This window comes from Pongo pygmaeus, chromosome 5, assembly GCF_028885625.2.
Source record: "Pongo pygmaeus isolate AG05252 chromosome 5, NHGRI_mPonPyg2-v2.0_pri, whole genome shotgun sequence".
NCBI classification, from domain to species: Eukaryota; Metazoa; Chordata; class Mammalia; order Primates; family Hominidae; genus Pongo; species Pongo pygmaeus.
Window position 1 is genome coordinate 83,171,725 of NC_072378.2, and position 19,052 is coordinate 83,190,776.

Consider the following 19,052-nt stretch of genomic DNA (forward strand, 5'->3'; position numbering starts at 1 on the left):
TTTAACTTTTTAAGTAAAACAGTAAATGTAAAATGGTAAAATCATTTGACGTTTTACCATTTTACATTTCTATCAGATGTGTATAGGAGTTCCAGTTACTGTACATCTTCACTAATACTTGATACCATAAGTAGTTTTAATTTTAGTTGAGTCTAGTAGGTCCAAGAGGTATCTCACTGTGATTTTAGTTTACATTTCCTCAGTAACTGATGACATTGATAATTTTTATATGCTTATTAGCCATTTTATATCTTCTTTTGTAAAGTGTCTGTTCAAATCTTTTTGTACATTATAAAAATTGAGTTGTCTTCATTACTGAGTTCTTTATTTGTTCTTGATAGGCATTCCTAAAACACAAATACATATACTTTCTCCTCCTCTGTGACTTGTATTTTCATTCTTAATCATGTCTTTTGAGGAGCATGAGTAATTTTGATGAAGTCCAACTTGTTAACTTTCTCTTTTATAGTTTATGTTTTCTGTATTTTAATTAAGAAATCTTTGCCTAGTCCTTGTTTTCTTCTAGAAGCTTTTTAGTTTTAACCTTTTTATTTAGGCCAATAATTCTTTTGATTTCACTTCTAGGTCTGCTGTGAGGCATATTATCTACTACTGAATAACAAATTACTCCAAAATTTAGCAGTTAAAGCAACAAATAAATTTCTGGTCTCACACAGCTTATAAGTCATGAATTTGGAAGTGGCTTAGCTGGATGATTCTGGCTCAGGACCTCATGAAGTTATAGTCAAACTGCTGGCCATGCCTGTAGCCCTCAGTGGTCTGGGGCCAAAGGTTCAGCTTGCAGGGTGGCTCACTCACATACCTGTTGACAGAAGGTCTCAGTTTCTTGCTGTATGGAACTCTCTACAAGGCTGTCTGAGTGTCCTCACAACTTTACTGCTGGCTTTCCCTAGAGCAAATGATCTAAGCAAGAACTAGTGAGGAAGAAATCAAGGTGTCTCTTATAACTTAGTGTCAAAGCTTCACACCATTGCTTCAGCTTCATTCTATTCATTAGAAGTGAGTCTCTAAGTCCATCTCACATTGAAGGTGACAGGAGTTAGTTTATACCTTTTTTTGTTTGTTTGTTTGTTTTTGAGGTGAAATCTCCCTTTGTTGCCCAGGCTGGATATGCAGCGGTATAGTCTTGGTTCACTGCAACCTCTGCCTCCCAGCCCAAGTGATTCTCTTGCCTTAGCCTCCCTAGTAGCTGGGACTACAGGCATGCGCCACCATGCCTGGTTTTTTTTTTTTTTTTTTCGTATTTTTAGTAGAGATGGGGTTTCACCATGTTGGCCAGGCTGGTCTTGAATTCCTGACCTCAAGTGATCTGCCCACCTTGGCCTCCCAAAGTGTTGGGATTACAGGCATGAGCCACCACGCCCAGCCAATTCATACCTTTTCAGGGGATGAGTATCAAAGAATTTGTAGGCATATTTTGAACAACTAATTGAGATAAAGTTCAAAGTTCATTTCTTTCCCATGTGGATATCCAGTTATTCTACTATAATTTGTTGAAGATTTTTTTTACCCCATAGCTGGCATTATGAGTTCTACTTTCTTTTCCAGATGAATATTATTCATGGTTATATTTCAAAAGCAAACTGAATTTTTTAAGTCAAGCCCACAGCAAAAGGTTATTAAAAATACATAAATGAAAAATTCAAATCATGGTATTAATTCTAATAATGTACTTTCTGTAGCTTGCATTTTCAATTTGCAATTGCAATAGTTAATACAATCTTCGGACATTAATGTTGGAAGACATCTAAGACATTAGCTAATTTACCTCAGTTGTTTTATGAATATTGAAGCAGAGTGTTAGGAGACTAAATGAATGGTTCAGGACATAATACAAGATACAGGCAGATCTGAGAATATTAGCTATTTAATAGCCTGGCTTGGTAACCTAATAGTCAAATTAATTTTTTTTGAGATGGAGTCTCACTCTGTTGCCCAGGCTGGAGTGCAGTGGCACAATCTCAGCTCACTGCAACCTCCACCTCCTGGTTCAAGCAATTCTCTTGCCTCAGCCTCCTGAGTAGCTGGGATTACAGGTGCCCGCCACCACACCCAGCTAATTTTTGTATTTTTAGTAGAGATGGGGTTTCACCATCTTGGCCAGGCTGGTCTCGAACCCCTGACTTCAAGTGATCCGCCCCCCCTTGGCATCCCAAAGTGCTGGGATTACAGGCATGAGCCATTGCGCCTGGCCACTTTCCTTTTCTTGTAATGTCTTTGGTTTTGAGGTTAAGGTAATGCTGGGCTCATAAAAGGAGTTAAGAAGAATCTTCTCTATTTCTATCTTCTGGAAGAGATTGTAAAGAACTGGTACAATTTCTCACTTAAATGCTTGGTAGAATTCACCAGTAAACCCATGTGGGCCTGATGTTTTTTGTTTTCAAAGGTTATTAATTATTGACTAAGTATCTTTAATAGATAGAGGCCTATCCAGGTTGTCTATGTCTTCTCGTGTGAGTTTAGATAGATTGTATCTTTCAAGGAGTTGGTACATTTCATTTGGTTATCAAATTTGTGGGCATACAGCTGTTCATAATATTCTCTTATCTTTTTAATACCCATAAGATCTGTAGTGGTCTCCCCTCTTTAATTTCTGTTATCAGTAATTTGTGTCCTCTTTTTTTTCTTAGTCTGGCTAGAGACATCGATTTTATTGATCTTTTCAAAGAACAAGCTTCTGGTTTCATCATTTTTTTCTATTGAGTTCCTGTTTTCAATTTCATTGATTTACGCTCTAATTCTTATTATTTATATTCTTCCATTTACTTTGAATAATTTTCTTTTTCTTGTTTCCCAAGGTGGAAGCTTAGGTAACTGATTTTAGATCTTTCTTCTTTTCTAGTATATGCACTCAATACTACAAATTTCCCTATAAGCACTGCTTTCAATGCATCCTACACATTTTGATAAGGTGTATTTTCAGTGTCATTTAGTTCAAAATATTCTTACATTTCTCTTGAGCTTTCTTCTTTGACCCATGTGTTATTTAGAAGTGTGTTTAATCTCCATCTATTCTGACATCTTCCAGTTATTTTTGTTATTATTTTTAGTTTAATTCCATTGTGGTCTGAGAGCAGATGGTTGTATGATTCCTATTATTTTAAATTTGTCAAGATGTGTTTTATGGTTCAGATTGTGGTCTCTACTGGTGAACGTTCTATGCAAGCTTGAGAAGAATGTGCATTCTGCTGTTTTTAGATCAAGTAGTCTATATAGATATATGTCCATTATATCTAGTTGATGGTGTTGTTGAGTTCAACTTCATCCCTACTGATTTTCTGCCTGCTGACTCTGTCCATTACTGATAGAGGGGGTTGAAGATCCAAATCTACCAGTAGATTCATCTATTTCTCCTTGCAGTTCTAGCAGTTTTTGCCACACATATTTGTTGATTATCTGCTGTTAGGTGCATATACATTAAGGACTGTTGCATCTGTTTGAAAAAATTGACCCCTTTATCATCTGCCATGTCTGGAAATTAATATAACTACTCTTGCTTTATTTTGATTAGTGTTAGCATGGTGTGTTCTTCTCCATCTCTCTACTCTTAATTTATGTGTGTCTTTATATTTAAAGTAGATTTCCTATAGACAACATATAGTTGGGTCTTGTTTTTAGATCTACTCTGGTAATCTCTGTCTTAATTGATGCATTTAGACCATTGAGGTTAAAGTGATTTTTGGTATAGCTGGATTAGTATCTACCATATTTGTTACTATTTTCTATTTATTGCCTTTGTTCTTTGTTCCTATTTTTGTCTTCCACTCTTTTTCTACCCTTTGTGGTTTTAAATGACCATTTTATAAGATTCCATTTTCTCTCCTTTCTTATCATATCAATTACACTTCTTTTTTACTTTTTTAGTGGTTGCCATAGAGTTTGCTATGTACATTTACGACTAATCCAAGGCCACTTTCAAATAACACCATAATGCTTCATTGATAGTGTGAGTATCTTATAACAACAAAACATCTGAATTCCTCCCTACTATCCCTTGTATTATTGCTGTCATTCATTTCACCTACATATAAGCATATATGTACATACTTTATAAATACATAAACATATATTATTGCTATTATTATTTTGAACAAACTGTTGTCTGTCAGATCAACTAAGAATAAGGGAAATAAAAGTTATTATTTTACCTTCACTCACTCTTCTTTTGATATTCTTCCTTTCTTTATGTAGACCCAAGTTTCTGACCCATATAATTTTCCTTCTCCCTACAGAACTTCTTTTAGCATTTTTTGCAAATGCAGATCTACTGGCAATAAATTCTTTCCAGTTGTGTTTGACTGAGAAACTCTTTACTTCTCTTTCACTTTTAAAGGACTATTTCACAGGGTAAAGAATTCTAGATTAAGTGGGTTGTCTCAACACTAAACATTTCACTCAATTCCCTTCTTGTTTGCATGGTTTGTGAGGTGAAGTCATACATAATTCTTATTTTTGCTCCTCCATAGACAAAGTGTTTTTTCCCTCTGGCTTTTTCATGATTTATTTCTTCATCTTTGATTTTCAATAGTTTGAAAATTATATGCCTCAAGGTAGTTTCGGGGGCATTTATTCTACTCGGTGTTCTCTGAGCTTCCTGGATATGTGGTTTGATGTCTGACATTAATTTGGGAAAATTCTCTGTCGTTATTATTTCAAATATTTCGTTCCTTTCTCTCTTTTCCTTCTGGTATTCCATTATACATATATGACACCTTTTGTTGTTGTCTCACAGTCTTATTCTGTTCTGATGTTTGTTTTGTTTTTAGTTGTTTGTGTTGTCCCACAGTCTTATTCTGTTCTGCCATTTTTGTTTTGTTTTTAGTCTTTGTTCTCTTTGCTTTGTAGTTTTAGAGGTTTCTATTGATGTATCTGTAAGCTTAAAGATTGTTTCCTCAGCCATATCCTGTTTGCTAATAATCCCACGGTGGTTTTGCCCTCTAGTACTTCTTTTTAGTTCTTTTTTAGGATTTCCATCTCTCTACTTACTTTGCCTATCTGTTCTTGCATGCTGCCTATTTTATCCATTGGAGCCCTTAGCCTATTAATCATAATTGCTTTAAATCCCCAGTCTGATCATTCCTTCATCCCTGCCACGTCGGGTTCTGATGCTTGCTCTGTCTTTTTGAATGTTTTTCTGTCATTTAGTATGACTTGTAATTTTTTCTTGATAGCTGTACATGATGTACCAGGTAAAAGGAAATGCTGTAAATAGGTCTTTATTAATGTAGTGTTAAGGTGCGGAGAGGGGAAGTGTTCCATAGTCCTGTGCTTACGTCTCACTTTTTAGTGAGTCTATGCCTCTGGACTGTAAACTTCACAAATGCTTCTTGGTTTTTCCTCTTGGACAAGATAGATGTAGTGGGCTAGAGTTGGGTATTTATCTTGCCCCAGTCCAGTTAGGCTCTGATAAAATCTCAACACATCAGGTGAAGCTCTGGTTAAGTAGTTGCTCCTTCTTAAGGACAAGAGTGCTCTGGCATATTTCAAAATGGTTCCTTTTCTCCTCCCTGTCCTGGAAGCACAAGGAGATTTTTCCCTAATATTTACTATGGGAGCCTAGTTGAGCTCCTGGAGGTAAAACAAAAGTGCGGTGCTCCCTATGACTGGGTTCCCTCAGAGTTTTTAATTCTCAGACTTGGCCACATTGAGCATCCAACAATTCATCAATTAACAGTTCAGATCTTCCTACTTCAACACTGGTTCCTATGGCAGTTTCCACTTGTGAGTCTCTGTTCCAGTAATCCATGACTCCTTGTATTTGCCTGTCTCTCCAATCTTGGGGGCAGAGGTTTGCCCTATGTCCTCCCCTCTCTTGTGGATCCCAGAAGAGCTGTTGATATTTCAGTCTGTTCAGCTTTGTACTTATTTTTAGGACAGATTGGTGACTTCTAAGCTCCTTCCACGTGGAACTGGAAACCGGAAGTCAGATTTACCTACCCAGACTTTTCAAGGACACTGACTCTAAGCTCATTCTACTCCTTGGGGACCCAAAATGTCACTATATGTTTTAGCTATCTGAGTGGAGGCTTTATGGGGATTAAGTTACAAAAGGAAATTAGATCCAGTGAATGCACAAGACTATCTGTGGTTATATCCTCAGTTTTCTGAATGCATAGTTTGAGTAGATATACTTTAAAACTAGCAGAATCCACACTGTTTTTCTGATTTCTGCAAAGATACGGGGGTAGAAATTCCATCACATCCTCAGTACACTCGCATATTTGTTTTATGAAAAGATGTATGCATTTGAGAGGTTAACAGTAGATTACAAACTTAATCAGATGATAACTGCTAATATGCAGGTTTCCAGATGTATCTCATTTACCAGAAGAAAGTCAATGCAGCTCCTGGTACCTCATAGGCAGCTACAGAACTAGGTAATGCTTTTATCTCTACCTCAATAAACAGAAATCATCAGAAGTAGTTTTCTGTCATCTAGCAGAGATGCCATTAAAGCCTCACTGTCTTATTTCAGGGATATCAACCTCTTTGGCTGTCATACTCCCATAGGATATCATTTTGATGACATAAGGCTGAATGTATTTAGTGGGCAAGAACTGATGGTATCTTAGCTGCCTTGATAAGTCACATGCATGTCAAAGTATGGGAGAATCCATGAAAATTCAGAGACCAGTCACCTCAATGAAGTTTCTAAGGGCCCCAAAGTCTGTGCATTTTCAGAGAAATCCCTTCCATGTAAAAGAGAAATTTTGTACCTTGCACTCTTTGTAACTAAAAAGGGGCAGAAGTCTGCTAAGCTGCTTTGGTGGCAACATAGAGGACATGTGTATGTGCTGCTCTAAGCAAAGCATCTGGTATAGTGTCACATATGAGTCAGGCCCAGATTAAGGGAAGACTCTGCAACTTCTCCAAACTGATGTCACGTGGGGCTCTGTTTCAGCAGATCTAAAGGTACTTAAAGTGTGTACAGCAGATTCAAATGCTGTAGAGTACCTCTGGTACACTCCAATACAGGCCTCCAGTGCTTTGGAGTAGAGCTATGTCTTCTTCACACATTAGCTAATCTCCTTTGGAAAAAATGCTCTTGGCTTACTTTTACCTCAGTTTACCTTGGTTTATTTTTACCTACCTTTTACTTTTAGAGACTTAAATTTTGACCAAAGAACATCAAGTGATCATCAGACCTAAAGTGGGTGTTATCTAATGTACCAAACAATAAAGTTGAACAAGTGCAATCATACTCCATTATCAAAAGAAGCAGTCTATAAGAGATAAGCCTCAAGCAGGTTGTGAATAAGCAGGTAGATTGTATGAACAGATGGTTCATATTCCCAGTGCATCTACTCTTTTTCTTTCCCATTTCTCCCTCAAATTATACACACGGACTCTGGGGGAGTTCCCTATCACCAGCTGACTGAGGAAGAAAACATTCAAATTTGGTTTAGAGATGGTTCCTCATGTTGGCACCACCTGGAAGTGAAAAGCTGAATAATATTCCCACAAAGGGATGGCCTTGACAAAGAAAGAAATCTTCACAGTGAGTCAAATTTCCAGAAATATATCTATCTAATTTTCCACTTTATGGTAAAGGAAAAATGGTAAGACACATTGAATGACACCAAATTATGTGTAGCAACTAACTGTTGGCCTGGATGATAAGGTACTTGAAAAAAATAAAACTGGAGGATTGGTGACAAGGAGGTCTGGAGAAAAGGTGATGGATGGACCTCTCATAATGGACAGAGAGCATGAGACTATATTCATCCCATTTGAATAAAAACCAAAGAGCATATCCCACAAAAAGGCTCTTTCTAATCAGAGGGCTAAGAGAACTCTATAGGAAGTGGGCATATATCAGAAATGGATGTTATGAATAGGCTAAACAGCATAGGCTTCCCATCGCTAAGGCTTATATGCCTATCATCACTGCTGAGTCCTCAGTTGGCCAACACCCTGGATCAACACTGAGCTTTCATCATAACACAACAGTCCAGGGACACCAGCCATCCACCAAGTAACAGGTTGAGGATTAATTCCTTTTACTAGGGTGGTTAGCAGCAATCTGTCTACAGTATGATTAGCACCCAGTTATCCTAGATATGGATTTACCATCTCTGCCCATATCATTCTGCCAGTACCACCATCTGTGGACTTACTCACTATCATGATATTCCACACAATATTGCCCACCAAGAAGTGAGACAACAGACTCACCCCACAGAATTCATCAATCTTACTGTGTATCCCATCAGCCCAGACATGTTTCAGTTGTTCCACCTACCGAGTAAGTTAATAACACCATCATTGTAGCAAGCAAAAAGTTTGATAAGATCTTTGAAAAGAAGCATAAATGCTGCATTTATGACACCATTTGTTAGTTCATTTGGATGCACCTAGAAAAACAGAAAAATTTAATATTAGCTGCACTGCATATCATTAAGTCTTAATTTTTCTTGAATCACATTAAAATGTCTCAAATGACTACTAAGAAATTCATGAATATTCTACAAACATTGGTAATTCATTTAGTAACCCTATCAATATCAAAAGATGGACTACATATGTTTTTGCTTCAATTTAAGTCAATGAAGTTAGTCTTATCAATTAAAAGACAGATATATGTGCATTATATATATATATATATGTCTTTATATAGATTAATCCATAGATTATTCAAATTTAACTTTTGAAAATCTGGTGTTTTGTTACTTTTACTGTTGTTACATTTCTTCCACTTCTCCTATCTAATAGTTTCTGTGAAAGGATTCAGGCTCCAGGGGCCTGCAATGACTCAGTGTGGAAGAATAGCATGGGGAATACCTTAGTCAGCTACCTCTAAAATAACTCTAGAGACTCATAACTGTTCACCCATTCCAAACTACTCTAATCATCAACACAAAGGTGCATAATTTCTCTCCACTCCTCAATCCTTTTCTTTTTCCCTTTATGACTTTCTCTTTTAAGACAGAACCCTTACTAAGGGCAAGGAAAGTAAAGAAAAGTAAATGAATTAAAAAGAAAATAAAAGCTAAAAGGCAATTCGACAGATACTTAGTGAAGTCCTTATTGTAAAATCTGTTAAAAAATAAGATGGTTTGCTGCTTTTATGAAATTTCACAGGAGTTAGGTGCCGTGATTAGCACCCAATTATAGACTAAACCATACAATCTTAACAGAGATGCTAAGTTACTAAAATTTGAGGAAAACCTTTGTTGTAGGCAACTACCAAAATACAAAAAGGCTGAACAATATGAGTTAATAATGTCTCTACATGTCAAAATACTTTACTTTCATGAATCAGATTTCAGATTTTTTTTTTTTTTTGAGACAGAGTCTCACCCTGTCATCTAGACTAGAGTGCAAGTGGCATGATCTCAGCTCACTGCTACCTCTGCCTCCCAGGTTCAAGTGATCCTCCCACCTCAGCCTCCCGCGTAGCTAGGATTACAGGCATGTACCACCACACATTGCTTTTTTTTTTATATATATTTTTAGTAGAGACAGAGTTTCACCATGTTGGCCATGCTGGTCTCAAACTCCTGACCTTGTCAAGTGATCTGCCTGCTTTGGCCTCCAAAGTTTGGGATTACAGGTGTGAGCCATGCCCAGCCTCAAGATTCTTCAAAATTAATTTTTTTATTTTAAGACAACTAAATTTACATGCAGGTGTAAGAAGGAACACAGAAAGCTCCCATATACCATTTACCCAGTTTATCCTAACGGTAACATCCTATAAAAGTATAGTACAATATCACAACCAGGATATTGACAATGAAACAATTCACTAATTTATCTAAGATGAAACACAGTTCTTTGGTGGATAGTGTCATTTAAGCAATCTGCATAAAATGGTTTCTAGGCCAGGCGCGGTGGCTCACGCCTGTAATCCCAGAACTTCGGGAGGCTGAGGTGGGCGGATCATGAGGTAAGGAGATCAAGACCATCCTGGCTAGCATGGTGAGATGCGATCTCTACTGAAAATGCAGAAAATTGGCTGGGCATGGTGGCGGGCGCCGGCAGTTCCAGCTGCTCAGGAGGCTGAGGCAGGAGAATGGCGTGAACCCGGGAGGCAGAGCTTGCAGTGAAAGGAGATCGCGCCACTGCACTCCAGCCTGGGTGACAGAGCGAGACTCCGTCTCAAAAAAATAAATAAATAACATAAAATAAAAAATAAAAAAGATTTCTAACAGCAGGTCAAGTTATTTAGCTGCCTGAAGGCATATCTTGCAGATACTTCATCCTGTCAAGTACAATAGGAAGCCACTATCCTACTCAGAACATGAAGTTCCAAGAACGTACCATTCATATTTTTCCATGACTTATATAAACACCTGGTAAACTGCTTAGAAAAATCAGGGGAACCTAAATAATCTTTACCAAGCTTAACAGCCTGAACTAAGTATTCATCTAAATGAAGATCTACAGCTGCTTCCCGAGGAAATCTTTGGATTTACCTGTAGCCTATCTTCAAATGAAAGACAACATTGATTGTGTAAGAAACATTTTCTAGTGAGATACATACATCAAATTCAAGCAGTGCATCAATTTGTCCCTGTAGTATTGGCATACTCTTTAGCAGCTTTTCGGGAGCCATTGTCCTCATTACACCATCGGCCCTATAATTTAAAAAAAAAAAAAAAAAAGGTACAATTTCATTGGATATGGACAATTCAAGACCATATGCATTGTTCTAAGCTGTTCCCCCACACCACCCCATTTCCTTATTAATCCTGTGGGATCAATTTGACGTATTACAAGGTTGTAGTCATTTCCCCCCTCTAGCTATTATCTATTCTTATTCCTCCACTGCACAGGCAATGCTTGTTTGTTTTCTATGTGTGCTGCCCTTAGGAAGAAAGCAATCTAGTCTGGATAAAAGAGGCAAGCTGAGTTTCTGAATGGATTTTTCTAAATCTATAATAAAGGTAATAGTGTTGAAAAGTATGTTTTCTTCTTTTTTTTTTTTCAGACAGTCTCACTCTGTCACCCAAACTGGAGTGCAATGGCATGATCATAGCTCACTGTAATCTCGAACTCCTGGGCACAAGTGATTCTCCTGCCTCAGCCTCATGAGTAGCTGGAACTACAGGTGCATGCCACCACACCTGGTTAATTTTTTAAAAATTTGTTTTGGTAGGGATGGGAGTCTCACTATGTTGCCCAGGCTGGTCTTAAACTCCTGACCTCACACAGTCCTCCCTCCATGATCTACCAAAGTGCTGAGACTATAGCCACGAGCCACTTCGCCCAACCAAAATATAAGCTTTCAAAAAAGCCAGTTTTTTTTCTTTTTTTTTTTTTGAGAAAGAGAAAACATGTCTTAGAAGTTTATAAAACCTGTATGACTTGGAGTACAGGGTTTATGCTATTAATCATCAAGGGAAGAAAAATGCATGCTGATAAGAACACTTTTCCCAAACAAAGGTAAGAGTTTAACTACAGAGGATGAGATTGAAGATTAATGCTGATGTCGGAGGGTGCACTGCACCCTGTCTTCACCTTCAGGTCTCTTAGGAAGCCCTTGTATCCAGTGATGGTGATGGTTGAGGAACAGCAGTATTGTAATAGCTGAAGAAAATACCCAGATGATGTATACATGCTGATCATGGCAACTTTCAGGGTCTCTCCCAGACCAACAGTGGAGAAAGCAATCTGAAGTGTCCATATGTGTTCATACAGGGCTGCAGAAGTTTCTAGGAAGGCCATGGACCTACTGCAGAGGTCACAATGCAGCTGGGAACATCAGCAATGGTTTCATGGTGCCATGTAAGAAGTCAGAGGAAGGCATATGAACTAGAATCATCTCTCGTGAGAAGAGGGTGAAGGAAAATACCTACTTTTATAAAGTATCCATCTACAATAAATTATTTTCAATAGGCAAGTTGTTGTTTTTCACCACCATGGTAAAAAAGTAGCCCAAAACTAAGGTCAGGTTAGCCATTGCAAAAATAAAGGTGCATCTTTTTGTGTGGATTCTTGAGACTAAAATATTAAAGCTGCTATAGTACCTTGCCATTATTTCAAACGAGGAACAGATATAAGATATGCACAAATGTGTGGCTGAATGCCTCTGACTAGATTTATACATCTATTTAGAGGGAAATAAATGGTAATTACAGATAAAATTCAAGTGTTTCTGTTTCAGTGAGGTTTTCTTAATTGGTAGTACTAACAATTAGTTTGATTATGGTGTGTGTTTATGTACGTGTTTTCTAGGGTGATACATCTCTCAAAAACAGATCAAAGTTCAGATTCACCTCAATCAAAAAAAAAACATTTATATAGCTATTGTCTATTTTCCATCTTTTTTTTTTTTGACACAGGGTCTTAGAGACAGGGTTGCCCAGGCTGGAGTGCAGTGGCATGAACATAGCTCACTGTAGCCTCAGTCTCCCAGGATCAAGCAATCCTCCTGCCTTAGCCTCCCAAGCAGCTGGGACTACAGGCACACACCACCACGCCTGACTAATTTGTTTGATTTTTAGTAGAGAGAAAGTCTCACTACATTGCCCAGGCTGGTCTTTAACTCCTACATTGCCCAGGCTGTTCTTTAACTCCTGAACTCAAATGATCCTCCCAGTTTGGCCTCCCAAAGTACTGGGATTACAGGTATCACTGTGCCAGGCCAAATAGCTATTGTCATCTACAGCCACTATACTTTTAAGTGAATCTTGTCTTAATTCCCTCCTTCTTAAATTATTTAAAGGTATATACATGTTTAAAAATTTTGAGTTTTTAACAAATAAAATGTTATATAATTTGTCCTGGGATTACAGAGAAGAAAAAAATGTTATAGCATATAAACTGAGAAGCAAATCAGATTTTTCTGCATGAAGATATAAACAAAATAATGCATATTGCAACTTCAAGGCTAACTTCTACAATACTATTGAGTTTCTTTTTTTAGGTTATTGTAAACTGGGCCTTCAAGCAAATTAGGTGGCATTTAAGCTTAGTTAAAATAAAGCAAGTATGCCTCAAGGACTTATTCTCCTCTAATAAATATAAGAAAGACAAAAACATACCCTTTCTTCACCCTGGCAAAATCAAAGGCCATCTGTCTGTAAGAAAAAGCCTTTTCATTCAAATATCTACTATAGCGCCTTATGAAGGTAGACATATCATAACCTGGGGGAGTGGAAAGAAGAAATAAAACTAATTAATAAAATACCTTCAACTGTGCTTTGCATAGTACTATTTTTTTTTAACTCTCTAAATGGTGATAGTCCTAGGATAGGGTCAATAACTGTATCAGATAGATCTCATTTAAAATCCTGCTTCTAGGCAAAAATACTTTTGACATGAGGCATTCCAGGATTCTTCAATTATTTATTCCACCATTCTAGTACAGAATACGTTTTTAAATTTTCCTTGAATTTTTGTTCATTTTTCAAATAACAGCCAGTTTCAGACTTAATTCATGCAGCCATCTGATAATGTTCCATTTGCTTGATGTGCTTGCTTTACACACAACAGATAAACAGTGAATATGATAAATGAACAAATGAATGCAGTTCAAACCCTATTAATCCACACAAAAAATTTCTTTAAGACTGGAATCATTTTTTTTAATTGAGAAGACATCTTTTATTTCATTGTCTCCTGTACCTTCATAAAAAACAACTGTGGGTCTAGCACACCCACTGTTACTTTTTAAGGTAAACATGTGGTAAAAATGCCCAAAATAAACTTAATATATATTTTGTATGCTGAGTTGTCTATAATTAAATATTTTAAAGCTATATTTAAATATAATTATTTTTACATTCTTAAATATTCAATGAAGCTATCAGTTGCAATGATTTTGGATTAATAGCCTCACTTCAAAAATCAAAGCATTGGCAAAAAATTATAAAATACAAATATTCTCACCATGGGATCCACTTTTGTCCAAAAAATTGCTGAGATTGAATAGTGTATTTCTAGAAGCCAAATATTGAATAAATCTCTGAAAAACAAAAATTAGAATTAAACACACATTCTTAAATCATACTTTTAAACAATTTTTGATACTAAAGGGATTTTTTTTTTAACAAATTCTCATTGTGATCTCTTTTAGTCAGTTATAAAGTTTCCTAGAATTTCTCTGAGGGGAAAAAAAGCTTTGTGAATTAGAATTAAATTGTATGATCTTTCATTTCTGCACATAATGGAAATACTACAATTTATTAGGATTCAGTAGGCATCCTACATAAAATTGGTAACTTTAATTTTATCAGTATTTTCCAAAATAAATATCTTACGAATGCAATTTTCACTCAAAGATTCAAAGGAATCTTTCCTATGGGAAAAATAATTTTATTGTTCCTTCTCCTAACATTTTTGCTTAAAAATAGGTTTACATGGTATATCCATTTTTTGAAGCTATAATTTTAACACAGGCATATCTCATTTTATTGAGCTTCTTTTTTATTGCACTTTTTGCAAATTGAAGATTTGTGGCAACTCAGGGATGAGCCAGTCTATCAGTGCTCACTTTGTGTCACATTTTGGTAATTCTCACAATAGTTTAAACTTTTTAATTATTATTATATCTGTTTTGGTGATCTGTGATCAGTGATCTTTGATGTTACTAACGTAATTGTTTTGAGGTGCCATGAACTGTGCCCATAAATGATGGCAAACTTAATCAGTAAATGTTGCGTATGTTCTGACTGCATCACCACTGGTTGTTCCCCTGACTTTTTCCCTCTCCTCAGGCCTCCTTATTCCGAGACACAAAAATATTGCAATTAAGCCAACTAATAATCCTAAAATGACCTTTAGATATTCAAATGAAAGGAAAAGTCACACATCTCTCACTTTAAGTCAAGAGCTAGAAGTGATTAAGCTTAATGAGAGTGGCACGTCGAAAGCTGAGAAAGGCCAAAAGCTAGCTCTCTTGTACCAGTTAGTCAAGTTGTAAATATAAAGGAAAAGTCTTGAAGAAAATTGAAAGTGCTACTTTAGTGAACACACAAATGACAAGAAAGTGAAATAGCTTTCTTGCTGATATGGAGAATGTTTGAGTGGTCTGGATAAAAGATCAAACCAGCTACAACATTCCCTTAAGGCAAAGCCTAATTCAGAGCAAGGCCTCAACTTTTTTTCAATTCTAGGAGGGCTGAGAGAGGTGAGGAAACTGCAGAATAAAAGTTTGATGCTATCAGAGGTTAGTTCATGAGGTTTAAGGAAAGAAGCCATCTCCACAATATAAAAGTACAAGGTGAAGCAGGAAGTGCTGATGAAGAAGCTGCAGCAAGTTATCCAGAAGATCTAGCTGGGATAATTCATGAAGGTGGCTACACGAAACAGATTTGCAATGTAGACAAAGCAGCCTTCAATTCGAAGAAGATGCCATCTAGAACTTTCTTATCTAGAAAGGAGAATATAGTACCTGACTTCAAAACTTCAAAGGGCAGCCTGACTCTCTTGTTAGGGGCTAATGCAGCTGATGACATGAAGTGAAGGTCAATGCTCATTTACCATTCTGAAAATCTAGGGCCCTTAAGAATTACACTAAACCTACTCTGCCTGTGCTCTATAAATGGAACAACAAAGCCTGGATGACAGCACATCTGTTTATAGTATGGTTTACTGAATATTTGAAGCCCACTGTTGAGACTTACTGCTCAGAAAAAAAGATTCCTTTCAAAATGTTACTGCTCATTGACATGCACCTTGTCACCATAAGAGCTCTGATGGAGATGCACAAAGAGATGCACATTGTTTTCATGACTGCTAACACAACATTCATTGCGCAGCCCATGGATCAAGGAGTGATTTTTACTTTCAAGTCTTGTTATTTAAGAAATACATTTTGTAAGGCTATAGCTACCATAGATAGTGATTCCTCTGATGGATGTGGGCAAAGTAAATTGAAAACCTTCTAGAAAAGATTGACCATTCTAGATGCCATTAAAAACATTTGTGATTCATGGGAGGACATACAGATACCAACATTAGCAGGAATCTGGAAGAAGAGCATTTCAGCCCCTGTGGATGACTTTGAGGGATTCAAGACCAGTAGAGGAAGTAACTGCAGATGTGTGGGAAAATAGCAAGGGAACTAGAATTGGACATGGAGCCTGAAGATGGGACTAAATTACTATAATCTCATGATAAAACTTGAATGGATGAGGAGTTGCTTCTTATGGATGAGAAAGAAAGTAGTTTCTTGAGATAAAATCTACTCCTGGTAAAGATACTGTGAACATTGTTGAAATAACAGCAAAGGATATAGAAATTACATAAACAGCTGATAAAGCAGTAGCAAGGTTTGAGAGGATTGACTCCAATTTTGAAAGAAGTTCTGCTGTAGATAAAATGCTGTCAAAGAGCATTGAATGCTACAGAGAAATCTTTTGTAAAAGGAAGAGTCAATTGATGTGGCAAACTTCACTGTTGTCTTATTTTAAGAGACTTCTGCAGTTACTTCAACCTTCAGCAACCACCATCCTAATCAGTCAGCAGCCATCAATATCAGGGCAAGACCTTCTACCAGCAAAGATTACAACTCACTGAAGACTCAGATGATCATTTGATAATAATTTTTTAGCAATAAAGGATTTTAAAATTAAGATATGTACTTTTTTTAGACATAATACTATTGCACACTTAATAGAGTACAGTATAAGTGTAAATGTAACTTTTACATGTATTGGGAAACCAAAACATTTGTGTGACTCACTTTATTGCAATATTAGCTTTTTTTTGCAGTGGTCTGGAATCAAACCTGCAATATCTCTGAGGTGTACCTGTGCCTCATATCTCTAAGACAATGTCTAACTTAAAGTTTATTTTTTGTTAAATAGCTAAGAAGATTAAACTTGTATTCTAGATTATCTGGAACTGTGTATTTCCTTTTCTTTTTCTCCTAATTAGTGAAAATTTAAAGAGCCTTAAATCATCATCATGCTCTTCCTAAAAGCCTCCTTCCTCCATCAAAAAAAGAAAAGTTTACTTAGTTTACCTCATTTCCATGCACCATGAGATGATGTGTTGTCACTAAAGCCTTAAACACAACCACCCAGCTACTGTTTGTTGCCCGCTCAAAGAGAGTGTCAGCCATCTGAGGAATATTAACATTGGTCTCGTTGGTAGCCTGGATCAAATCTATGAAAATAGAAGATATTAATCAATGATATTAACAATTACATACAAAAATTCGTTTCAAACTTGGAACATATAAACCTGTTTACTAATATATGACCTTAAAAGTACTTTGATAATAGCTGATAACAAAATTTAAAAAATTAAACTGTAATATTTTACCCATGGACACATACATATATTATTTACCCAATATATTTATTTATTCTTGAGTATATTTTGCTACTTAATTTTCTTCTGTACTCTCTTCTGAATTTACCTGTTTGCTGGTACTTATGCCATTTTTAAAATTATAAACTCCAGGAAGGCTAAGCCTCATGTATTTAATCTTTTTTGTTACTGCTCTAAGCACAATGTCTCAAATGTGGGCACTTATTCTATATGCCATTTGAAGGCAATAACATAAATGTACTCTTCAAACTTAACAGCTAAAAGCATATCTCATTTGGATTTGAACTTTGAAAGGTGCTAGTAAACACACTTGTCACATGAGTGGCAGGATGAGGTCAAATATTAAAAGAGAAAAGAATTCTATACACATGTAAGCTTTTGTAGAACACCATGCATGCATTAAATTACTATAATTTGACCTGACTTTGTAAGAGAGTAAACCTTTATAATACATTCACTGTTCACATCTATTAGTATGAGTCCACGTGTATTTTTTTAAAAAATTATCTACTGGCCAACAGGGAGTGCCCAGCATTCAGAAAAGCAGTTAATGATGTCAAAGAGTTAGCTAGGACAACCAAAGATCATGTGCTAAGGAACAGAAGCTAAGCCACAGCGGGACAGTACAGACTTAAGTACTTCCAACAGTACAGGATGACCTCTTCAGGACAGCAGACACTGCATGACTTCTGTTACAGTCCACACTTATCTTGCAGAGACCTGCATGTGATACCCAGTTCCTAGGCAATCCCATGCAACAAACATGCACTTGCAACAAACATGCACATGTATTCTTCTTACTCCAAATCCACACTCAGTAATCATTAAACTATATATTTTATGCATTGCATTTCTCTTCACAATAAATGCTTTTAAAAATTGATATTCTATCACTGAAAAATATCTAAACTCCTTAGACTAAAGGATATCAATAACTGTTCAGAATTATAAGTGGATCAAGGCAGGCTTATTTCTTAATTTATACTGATTTTAAATTTCTGTCATCATCCCCTTCCCATCAGCACCCTTCTCTCAATATTTTCCTTTATTGGACTTTTACTCATCCTTCAGGAAATCTTTCCTGGTCCCTTTCAAATGCAGTCCCATGTGGCCTTCCTGTGCTTTAAAACGTGAGGCACTTTGTTCCTGCTGGGTGTTCAGAATAGATGTATATTTGTTATAATTTCTACCATATCACAGCTCCTTAAAAGCAGTAATGTCTGTTTCACGTGCAGCACTTTGCAGAGCACCGTGTACAATATTTATTGAGCAAAATGTATAAAAGACATACTTTAGCTAAAATAATCAAATGAGTCAACATTTGGAAGGTGTAAATAACTCAGTGAACCAATATTTTCCAAATGACTAGCGCATAACATTACAAAATAATGCGTGGGTAAAAAATGCATTCAAAGTACGATATAGACCAATGCATTTAAACCTAACAGAAGATAAAAAGTTCAATGATACAGTTTCAGAGTCAAGGTTGCAATTTAAACTTAAGAAACTACAACTTGGAGAATTGTAGTGTAGTATCAAAGAATATTCACAATTTTCTGAGAAGGTTATTAAAATAGTTCTCATTTTTCTAACTGAATATCTTTATAAGGCCAGATTTTCTTCACACACTCTAAGTAAAATAATATATGCAAACAGGTTGATTACAGAAACAGATATAAATGCTGGTCTTTTATTCAGCAAGAAATTAAAAAGATTTATAAAAATGTAAAATGATAATACTCTTTTCACTGCTTTTTTTTGAAAACAATCATTTCCCCTAAAAGTATTATTTGTATTAACATGTTTAT

General features: G+C 36.3%; 1 protein-coding gene across 16 annotated transcripts in view; it reads right to left on the reverse strand.

Annotated features, from left to right (window-relative positions):
- Window positions 1-19,052, reverse strand: part of SNAP91 (synaptosome associated protein 91) — a 158,816-nt gene that overhangs the window by 98,057 nt on the left and 41,707 nt on the right. For all 16 annotated transcript variants that reach the window (XM_054491957.2, XM_054491967.2, XM_054491966.2 and 13 more), the window contains exons 3-7: window positions 16,934-17,076; window positions 13,855-13,930; window positions 13,008-13,110; window positions 10,505-10,598; window positions 8,264-8,375 (exon numbers count right to left, since the gene is read on the reverse strand). In XM_054491957.2, coding sequence (XP_054347932.1) covers window positions 8,264-8,375; window positions 10,505-10,598; window positions 13,008-13,110; window positions 13,855-13,930; window positions 16,934-17,076 — 528 coding nt within the window. The remainder of the gene's footprint in view (window positions 1-8,263; window positions 8,376-10,504; window positions 10,599-13,007; window positions 13,111-13,854; window positions 13,931-16,933; window positions 17,077-19,052) is intronic.